The sequence below is a fragment of the Cynocephalus volans genome, chromosome 7 (assembly GCF_027409185.1).
Source record: "Cynocephalus volans isolate mCynVol1 chromosome 7, mCynVol1.pri, whole genome shotgun sequence".
NCBI classification, from domain to species: Eukaryota; Metazoa; Chordata; class Mammalia; order Dermoptera; family Cynocephalidae; genus Cynocephalus; species Cynocephalus volans.
In genome coordinates this window covers 59,237,323-59,247,686 of record NC_084466.1, presented here as the reverse complement: position 1 = coordinate 59,247,686, position 10,364 = coordinate 59,237,323, and the positions used below count along the sequence as shown (strand labels likewise).

The following is a 10,364-nucleotide window of genomic DNA, read 5'->3' as shown; positions in this document are numbered from 1 at the left end:
CCAACTTTACTTGGAGTACACATGAGATGAAATCTGCCTATAAATTTAAGCAAGCTATGTTAGATGGGAACATGGAACATGGCTATACACTTGGCATAGGTACCATTTTCTTCACGTCATGAATAAATATATCTGTGAGATGCAAAAAAAAAAACCCCAAACAAACAAAAAAGACAAAAACAATCCATCTATAAATTAAACACATCTTTTTCATCTACTACAGAAAAAATTTTACTAAAATTTAGTGACATAAGGTAAGATTTTTAAATGACTTTAATATATCTTGTTTAAAGACAAGTGTTACTAACCATGTCAAATAAGGACTTTGAGTGCTACTTTTTTCCCAAGGAAATGTGCTGCTTTTTTCCCAAGGAAATGTGAATATTAAACTTTGGGTGAAACAGGGCAAAATGAAGATTGTCTATTTCTCATAGGATGTCATGTATAAGAACACGTCATTTAAAAAATTCTACCTTGGGCCGGCCCCGTGGGGCACTCGGGAGAGTGCAGCGCTTGGGAACGCAGCAGCGTTCCCGCCGCGGGTTCGGATCCTATATAGGATTGGCCGGTGCGCTCACTGGCTGAGCGCGGTGCGGGCGACAAACACCAAGGGTTGCAATCCCCTTACCGGTCACAAAAAGACAAAAAAAAAAAAAAAAATTCTACTTTGTGGAAAAATAAAAAATACATGAACTCAAAACATGACTTCTGCAAAAGTAATAATAATAATAATAATAAAACCTAAAAAGGGAAAAATTGACAGAGTGAAAGCAAGAAAAACTTGAAGGGTTATCATTCATTCCCTCAATAATCAGTTTTGAATAGTCTTTAGTAGGGAAAGAAGGGGGATAAGAACGAAAGCACAGAAAGGGAACATGTAACTTCAGCCAAAGTGAGGCACAGCCATAAGGCATCCAGTACCCTCCTACCATCCCACTGTGGTATGGACCACCAAGGCTTTTGCCCTTTCCTCTTCCTTCAGCTTTGGCTTTTCTTTAAAGCACATAATTTATTTGGAGGAAAAAGAAATGAAAACAATGATGGAGCTATGAACCTCAAAAATCTGACAGTGTTTTTCTCTAATTTAGTATACACACCTGTAGATCTTGTTAAAATGCAAATTTTGATTCAGTACCTCTGGGGCCACTGATTCTATCTTTCTTTTTTCTAACTAGCTTGTAGGTGATGCCAGATGCTGCTGGTCCAGAAACCACACTTAAAGCACCAAGGATCTAGGACATCTATTCTACTAATAAGTAATTTTGTTAAACTCTTTATTTTGGTATAGTGGAATTCAATTAAACCACATTGTTTGGCTAGACCTATTAATTTCCTAAAGTACAAAGAAAAACTTGACTTTTAAATGTTAATGAAAAGAAGTTAAGAAATAAACATATAAACTGAAACTATCTCAGGGTTCTCATAAAACTTCTGGAGAGCCCAAGTTTATTGCCTAATATACACAAAACCTTAAGAATAACAATGGAAAAGAAGTTTTATTTCCAAAATATAATTTAGTGATATTTTAAAATTAATTTGAAATTGAGTGAGAGGACCATAGGATCAATAAACTACTGACAATCAAAAACTATTCAAAGGAAGGGCTGGCCCGTGGCTCACTCAGGAGAGTGTGGTGCTGATAACACCAAGGCCACAGGTTCGGATCCTATATAGGGATGGCCGGTTTGCTCACTGGCTGAGCGTGGTGCTGACAACACCAAGCCAAGGGTTAAGATCCGCTTACCAGTCATCTTTCAAAAAAAAAAAAAAAAAAAAAAAACTATTAAAAGGAATCATAAAAATGTATTCCTTTCAAAAGCATAAGGTTTAAAACAGGTTAGCTGTCACTATATAATACGGAAAAGATGTCATCCAGCCATCACTCACAAGGCATTCTCCGGTTGAGGGATAAGGAAACCATAAAAACTCTCGTCGCAACCAACAAGAAAGGCAGTGTGGAGAAGCTATGGTGGGAGTATTCGGTTTGGGTATAGACACAGAGGAGTGCCCAGTTTCAAGACTCTGTTTAAAAATTGTATTATTTTAATCAGGAGACCCATCATAATTTGAGGCCTTCAGATGCTCATGCTTTTATGAAGTGTTTAGTATACTTATTATATACATTAATCAGGAACTAGTGTCAACATACAAATTCTCAGTAAGGTGTATTACCCTCCTAAAGGCCATAAATAATCCTATTCTCTTCAACATAGGTTCCTATTTTTCATCATTTCCTCCCATTTTCTCTATGACAGAAAAATGTCTTCAGTACCATTCATGTTTGCCTTTTCTGCCTTGGATCCCACCGTATACACAGACCCTTGTTTAGTTTCCCTTTTTGAAACACAGGCAGCCTCAATATGTTTTATATGATACACATAGACTGATTAGACAGCTTCTCACCTTATTTCCCTATCCCAGTTTTCTTCTTCCTTCTTTTAAAAATGGAAAGCCTAACAAGGAACACGGTAGGGGAGTGCAAGTTGGGGAAGGTATTTAAGGTAAAATCAGAACCAGATTCTGGAGGGAAATGTTTAACAGGAGCTGATAAAAAAAAGCCCCATGTGAGGTCAGGTAGGAAAGACATATTCAGACACATGTGTTCATATCTCTTGTTTTGATGTTGATTGCTTCAAACCAATGACCTTATGCATATTCATTAGTATACCACCAAATAAAGTTTCATCAGAAGAATTTAGAATTTTGTAAATACAAAAATTCCTATTTAATCCACATATAGATTAATTGGCATTTTTCTTTTTCTTTTTTTTTTAAAAGATGACCGGTAAGGGGATCTTAACCCTTGACTTGGTGTTGTCAGCACCACGCTCAGCCAGTGAGCGAACCGGCCATCCGTATATGGGATCCGAACCCGAGGCCTTGGTGTTCTCAGCACCACACTCTCCCGAGTGAGCCACGGGCCGGCCCGGCATTTTTCATTTTTTAGATATGTTCTTAACATAAAAATCATATTTTTGATCATCAATGTTGTCTACAATAGAGCACTGAAATAGGAAAAACTGTACATTACGTATGGTTTGTTATCACCATACTGGGGATACCAATGTCTGTAGAAACAATGACATAAATGAATTAATCTAACCCTTCTAAAAAATGTATAATTTTTCCATTTTAATACTACTAACTTTGGTGCAGGACTTAGTGTCCATTGTTGTAAGTCTGGGGCTCCATATTCAGATAATCAAACAGATCATTCAATTTAGTTGGGACTTTGTAGACTATCTGTAGATTATATACAGTCCTTGCTCTAAAATATATTAGTACAGAATGACAGTTATCCCTATTCCTGAATCAGAGTTTTATTTCTATGTTCAGAAAAGAAAAGAGAATTCAGAGTTGAAAACTTGAGAGGTGGAAGTAAGTTCTAACCCAAAATACTCATATCTTAGGCAGAAGTTCAATCAATAAGACTTCTTGGATGCATTTGGTTATTTTACAGAAAACAGGATGTGGTAGTATATGTAGCAAATTTTGACTGTATGTGTAATCATAATGGAAGTCATCTACTAAACACTCATTGTATGCCAGGCACTGCTCTAAGAAATTTCAAATTATTATTTCATTTAACCCTTTAATTACCCTGTGCACTAGGAATTGCTATTATTTTTAATATGAAGAACAATGTTGGCCTTAAATTCCTAATCATCCTGACAATATATATTATAAAAGATTAAGCCAAAATAATAATATTTACACTGACAGTAATTTCCACAAATTAATGTTGTAGTCTTTTATTGAGGTATAATTTATAGTAAATGAAATATACAGGTACAGGTCAATGAGTTTGGTAATGTATATGCTATGTAACCACTAGCCCAATCAAGACTAGAATATTGCTGTCACTCCTGAAAGTTTCCTTATGTTCCTTTTCAGTCAGTCCAGCAATCTGCCACCTCCTGCCCCAACAGTGACATTCTCTATTACTATTTTTATTCACCACACCTTATTTTCCTTGTTCTGAAATTTCATATAAGTACTCTATGTACTCATGTTTCTGGCTTCTTTTTCTCAACAAACTCATCTACATTATTGCATGAGTCAGAGTTCTTTTTTATTTCTGAGTAGTATTTCACTGAAGGAATATACCGCAATTTATTCATTCTCCTGTTCATTGATATTTGATTGTTTCCAGTTTGGGGCTAATGTAAATAAAGATACTATGAACATGTATAAATCTTTTTGTGGACATATATTCTCATTTCCTTTGGACAAATACCTAAGGTTGTAATTGCTGAATAAGTAACTTTAAAAGAAACTGCCAAGCCATTTTCTACCACGGATATATCCTATTAATGTATAAGCGTTTCAGTTGCTTCACTTAATCACCAACTTGCAGTACTGTCAATCTTCTCAATTTTACCCATTCAAGTGGGAGTAAACTGGTATCTCACAGTGATTTGAATTTGCTTTCCCCGGATGACTAATGGTGTTGAGGTTTTTCATATTAGCTGTGCATATATCTTCTTCGGGGAAATGTCTTTTCAAGTCTTTTGCTTTTTTATATAATTCTAGATAAAGTCATTTGTCGTGTGTGTGTGTGTGTGTGTGTGTGTGTGTGTACACATATATATAGTGAATATTTTTTCCCAGATTGCCACTTGTTTTTATTTTATCAGTGTCTTTTCATAAGTTTTAAATTCTGATTAAGTTCAATTTATCATTTTTTTTCTTTTATCATCAGTTGCTTTTTTGTTCGTTTCCTAAGGAATCTTTGCCTACCCTAATGTCACAGAGATAATTTTCTATGTTATCTTTTAGAAGCTTCATAGTTTTAGCTTTACTGTTTAGTACTAATATTCCTCTAGAATTAATTTTTGTGTATGGTATAAGATAGACATTATCAACCAACTGAGCAAAGAAATTGATTTTATTCAGGCTATTGCAATAGGGAGAGCACTGCAGATCCAAAGATAAGAGCATTTTGTCATGGTGCTTTTGCCTTAGATTTTATAGGGAGGAGTAGACAAGATTTAGGAGGGATGATTTATGGTTAATATTGTTTTTGTAACTGAGGGAAGTGTCTGCTGAACAGAAAATATTTATCTCTATATCTAGCTTGTTTGGGGTGGGGGTGTGGTGGACAAACAGTTCTGATTTCAGTGTATCATTCCTGAGATAACAGGCAGGAAGTGGGAGACTATGTCTGGTCTTGTTAGAAGGTTCAGGCCAAAACGGAAAGGCTGTGTTTGGCCTTCTTACAGGTAAACAAGGTCGGGGTGTGGGTGTGGGGTCATCTGTGAGTTTTACAGTAGCCATGAGAAAAAGTGGACAGCAATTCATATCTAAGTCACATAGGGAAGAAAGGAAGGCTCTTTTCATGGCATTTCCCAGAGCATAAAAAGGCGAAGAGATGTTTACGAAAACAAAAATTTGTGGGATTTCTTAACTCCATGATCTCGATTTCCATGTGTAAAGTTGTCAGCTCAGATTTAACTTCTGTGTGGAAAGTCAGTTGGAAATAGAGTTGTTCTTTGGTTTACTGGATCATGATACATTGTTGAATAATTTGTCAACACAATGATTGTGTAGTAGTAGCATTTAAGACTAAGAACAGGATATATTGCCCAACTGTAAGGCCTAAGATTACAAACAGGAAAAGGATTAGTAATCTGTGTACTATTTCTCAAAGCCAGGATCCTATATCTCTCAATCTTGCACAGGAGAACATGTCCCATAGACTATTTGGATCACCTTAGAGAGCCCAACTAGCCTTTCCTTGAGTTTTGTGACTCACAGGGGATTTTTAGGGCAGTGAACTACTCTGTATGCTACTGTAATGGTCGTTACATGACATTACACATTTGTCAAAACCCACAGGCTTGTACAACACAGTGAACCCTAATATTAACTATAGACTATAATTAATATTAATGTATCAGTATTGACTCATAACTTCCAACAAATGCATACAATAATGTAAGATAATAAGGGAAATTGTGATGGGGCAGGGGTATATGAGAGTTCCTCGTACTTTCCTTTTTTTAAAGTTTTTTGGCAGCTGGCCGGTGTGGGGATCCCTAACTCTATGCTCAATTTTCCTGTAAACCTAAAACTGATCTAAAAAATAAAATCTATTAATAATAATTTTAAAAACCTGAAAGGGATGTCTGCAAAAATTTGCAAGGTTTCTTCTCCTACAGGCTCATGATTTCAAATTAGTGGTGCTTCAATTTACATAAATGCTACAAGAAAAGCTAAAACGTATTGAAAACGTATTGAAACTTTATATTCTAAGAACTGCATAAGTACTTTATTCATTATTCTACAAACCAACAAATATTAAAAGCGTCCTGTAATCCAATGCAATTAACTCATTTAATCTTCACACAATCCTATGAAATACTATTATTCACATTCTACAAAGGAGGAAATAGTTCGAAGAGAGAAGTCAAACAATACCTACTAAAACAGAACGCCCATTCCGGATTCCAAACCCACAGTTCTACCCCATAAAATGAAATCGAAGAGAATTGGCGCTTGCTTATACCGTCAGCTAAGACAACGAACATCCGAGAAAGCTCGCGATACGACACAAACTACCACTCCCAGTGTGCAACGCGGCTTCCGGCCGCCACTTTCTACCCGGAGGTCCGAAGAGCCCCAGCGTGCTTCGAGGCGCGAAAGGTACTCTGGGAGCGGTAGTTCTCCGGGACGCCTACCGGCGTCGCACGTGGCGCAGTGGCGGCTCCCTTGGCTCCAGCCCCGGATCCTGTGTGGGCGACTTGAGGCGGAGAAAGGGCGCGGAGTTGAAAGAGGTGAGTCAGGCACTGTCTGGGCGGTAAAGGGAGGTGGCACCGCGGCGAAGGGCCGAAGTAAGTAAATGGGCCCGTGCCCCAGTCTGTTCTGGAACGCCGCTATCTTAGCGTCAGCAAGGGAAGGCTGAGGAGGAGCCAGAGCCGGGTGCCTGCAGCCGTTCTCCGCCGTCGCCATCTCCACCATGCAGTCCCGGGAAGACGCCCCGCGCTCTCGCCGCCTCGCCAGTCCTCGCGGGGGCAGGCGACCCAAGAGGATTCATAAGCCCTCGGTTTCGGCCTTTTTCACGGGCCCAGAGGAATTAAAGGACACGGCCCATTCTGCAGCCCTGCTGGCACAGCTCAAGTCCTTCTACGACGCTCGGCTGCTGTGTGATGTGACTATCGAGGTGGTGACGCCCGGGAGCGGGCCCGGCACGGGTCGCCTTTTTTCCTGCAACCGCAACGTACTGGCTGCCGCGTGTCCCTACTTCAAGAGCATGTTCACGGGCGGCATGTACGAGAGCCAGCAGACCAGCGTGACCATACACGATGTGGACGCGGAGTCCTTCGAGGTGTTGGTCGACTACTGCTACACGGGTCGTGTGTCCCTGAGTGAGGCCAACGTGCAGCGCCTGTACGCAGCCTCAGACATGCTCCAGCTGGAGTACGTGCGGGAGGCCTGTGCCTCCTTCTTAGCCCGCCGTCTTGACCTGACCAACTGCACCGCCATTCTCAAGTTTGCCGACGCCTTTGACCATCACAAGCTCCGATCTCAGGCTCAGTCTTTTGTAGCTCACAACTTCAAGCATCTCAGCCAGATGGGTCCGATTCGGGAGGAGACTCTAGCAGATCTGACCCTGGCCCAGTTGCTGGCCGTCCTGCACCTGGATAGTCTGAACATAGAGAGTGAGCAGACAGTGTGTCATGTGGCTGTGCAGTGGCTAGAGGCTGCTCCCAAAGAGCGGGGTCCCAATGCTGCAGAAATCTTCAAGTGTGTCCGCTGGATGCATTTCACTGAGGAAGATCAGTACTACCTGGAAGGGCTATTGACCAAACCTATTGTGAAAAAGTACTGCCAGGACATTATTGAAGGAGCCCTGCAAATGCGCTATGGTGACAAATTGTGCAAGTCTCTGATGCCAGTGCCAAACAGCAGCAGCAGTAGCAGCAGCAGCAGCTCTGTTGTATCTGCAGCAGAAAATCCAACCCAGAGGCTGGGAATGTGTGCCAAGAAGATGGTGATCTTCTTTGGACACCCCAGAGATCCCTTTCTCTGCTGTGACCCATACTCGGGTGATATTTACAAAGTGCCATCACCTTTGACCTGCCTTGCTCACACTAGGACTGTCACCACTTTAGCTGTCTGTATCTCTCCAGACCATGACATCTATCTAGCTGCCCAGCCCAGGAAAGACCTCTGGGTGTATAAACCAGCCCAGAATAGTTGGCAGCAACTTGCAGACCGCTTGCTGTGTCGTGAGGGCATGGATGTGGCATACCTCAATGGCTACATTTACATTTTGGGTGGGCGAGACCCTATTACTGGAGTTAAACTGAAGGAAGTGGAATGCTACAGTGTTCAGAGGAACCAGTGGGCACTGGTGGCTCCACTGCCCCATTCTTTTATATCCTTTGATCTAATGGTAATTCAGAACTATCTCTATGCTCTCAACAGTAAGCGCATGTTCTGTTTTGATCCTAGCCATAACATGTGGTTGAAGTGTGTTTCTCTTAAGCGCAGTGACTTTCGGGAAGCATGTGTCTTCAATGATGAGATTTATTGTATTTGTGATATTCCAGTCATGAAAGTCTACAACCCAGCCAGGGGAGAATGGAGGCAGATTAATAATATTCCCTTGGTGTCAGAGACCAACAACTACCGAATTATCAATCATGGCCAAAAATTGATGCTCATCACCTCACGCACCCCGCAGTGGAAAAAGAACCGGGTGACTGTGTATGAATATGACAGTAGGGGAGACCAATGGATTAATGTAGGTGCCACATTAGGTCTCTTGCAGTTTGACTCTAACTTTTTTTGCCTCTCAGCTCGTGTTTATCCTTCCTGCCTTGAACCTGGTCAGAGTTTCCTAACTGAAGAAGAAGATATACCGAGTGAATCTAGTACTGAATGGGACTTAGGTGGATTCAGTGATCTGGATTCTGAGTCAGGAAGTTCAAGTTCTTTTTCTGATGGTGATTTTTGGTTGCGGGTAGCACCTTAGTGAAATGCAGAGGATCAGCACAGTTTGTTGTAACTAAATTAAAACACTAAGGTGTTTTTACTGCTGTGAAAGTTATCTTAAAAAGATATCTTTTCCTCTTCCGGAGGTTGGGGGGGGGATTGATTTTCTGCTGATTTGGTTTAGAAACGGTAATGTTTGAAATACTAATGTAATTTAATGTTACAAAAGTTTAGTACTCAGAAATCAACCTATTTAATAATTTACTGTGCTTAAAGTCCAGTATTGATTTGATTGTTTAGTATGTTTATGTTTCATTACACTAACTTTATGTTATAATAAATTTTACATTCCCTTTAGTGCCACAGGCACTATTGCCAGATGGTATTTTGAAAGCATTTATTTTTTCAGAACAGTGTAGTATATTTCCAAAATGTTAAACTAGTGGGTTTTTACAAAATGTGCTGTGACCTAATAGAGTTTGCTAAGTTTTAGTTTAGTTTTCTCCTTTTTTGTGAAGTAAAAAATGTGCACATATGTATTAGGGTGACTGAGTGGTGATTTCATTTGTCATTTTACTTTCAGTGAGCTTACAGTCATTCTGTAATGACTGTGAGTGAGTTTATAGTCACTGAAAGGAAAAACAAACACAGCAACAACAGAAAAACAGGATACTATTGATTGAAAAGAAATTTTACTCTAAGTTTGTAATCTAAAAATGTATGTTTACAAAAGGTGATCAATTTTCATCTAAAAAAATTCTAGTAATGTCATATGGTAGTGTCACCAATCATCTAAAACCTTTTTTTTAAAAAGTAACTTGTTTTGTATGTTTGTATTTTTTGATCTAAACCTGATACATGCTTCATTGAATCAGAGGAACAGTCCCTTTTTTTCACTGGATATGATTGTGTAAATTTTTATCCATTGCCTTGTCTTAAAAAGTTTATGTGATTCCTAAAATATTTTGATTATACAGTTTTGGTGTTCGTTCTAGAGGATTCTTCAACAGGAAGTGATGTTTCTTTACTGTTTTGTGAGATAATATTAGTTTTGAAAATATGTATAAGCTAAAAACAGTATTTTATTGAAACCAGTCTGTCAATTACAAAATCAAGTGCCAAGAAAGAACTGTAAAACTTTAAGCTGTGTATAGAACTGTTTTGTATAGACTTGAAATATTCTGTCAGTTTTTTAAATCACTACATGTTCTTGGTTATTAGCTTGAAGGGGTTTTTTTTGTTTGTTTTTTGTTTTGACAGCTGGTTCGTACAGGAATCCAAACCCATGACTATGTGTTACAACACCACACATTGAAGGTATTTTTGTATTAAAAGTTGACAGTGAAAAAACATAGTGGATGATGTCATTTGGGGCCAGTAGTCAAAGTATGTTTCCTCTATGAATGGTAATTTCATTATGGTAT

At 39.3% G+C, this 10,364-nt stretch overlaps 1 protein-coding gene across 1 annotated transcript; it reads left to right on the top strand.

The window, feature by feature from the left end:
- The first annotated feature begins 6,683 nt into the window (after nucleotides 1-6,683).
- Nucleotides 6,684-9,183, top strand: LOC134382491 (kelch repeat and BTB domain-containing protein 6). Its single transcript, XM_063103074.1, has one exon. The coding sequence runs from the start codon at nucleotides 6,959-6,961 to the stop codon at nucleotides 8,978-8,980; it is 2,022 nt and encodes a 673-aa protein (XP_062959144.1). The 5' UTR covers nucleotides 6,684-6,958; the 3' UTR covers nucleotides 8,981-9,183.
- The last annotated feature ends 1,181 nt before the right edge of the window (nucleotides 9,184-10,364 follow it).

What these genes read in the sequence shown, in the direction of transcription:
- LOC134382491 (XM_063103074.1), top strand. Translation starts at nt 6,959, where the DNA reads ATGCAGTCCCGGGAAGACGCCCCGCGCTCTCGCCGCCTCGCCAGTCCT.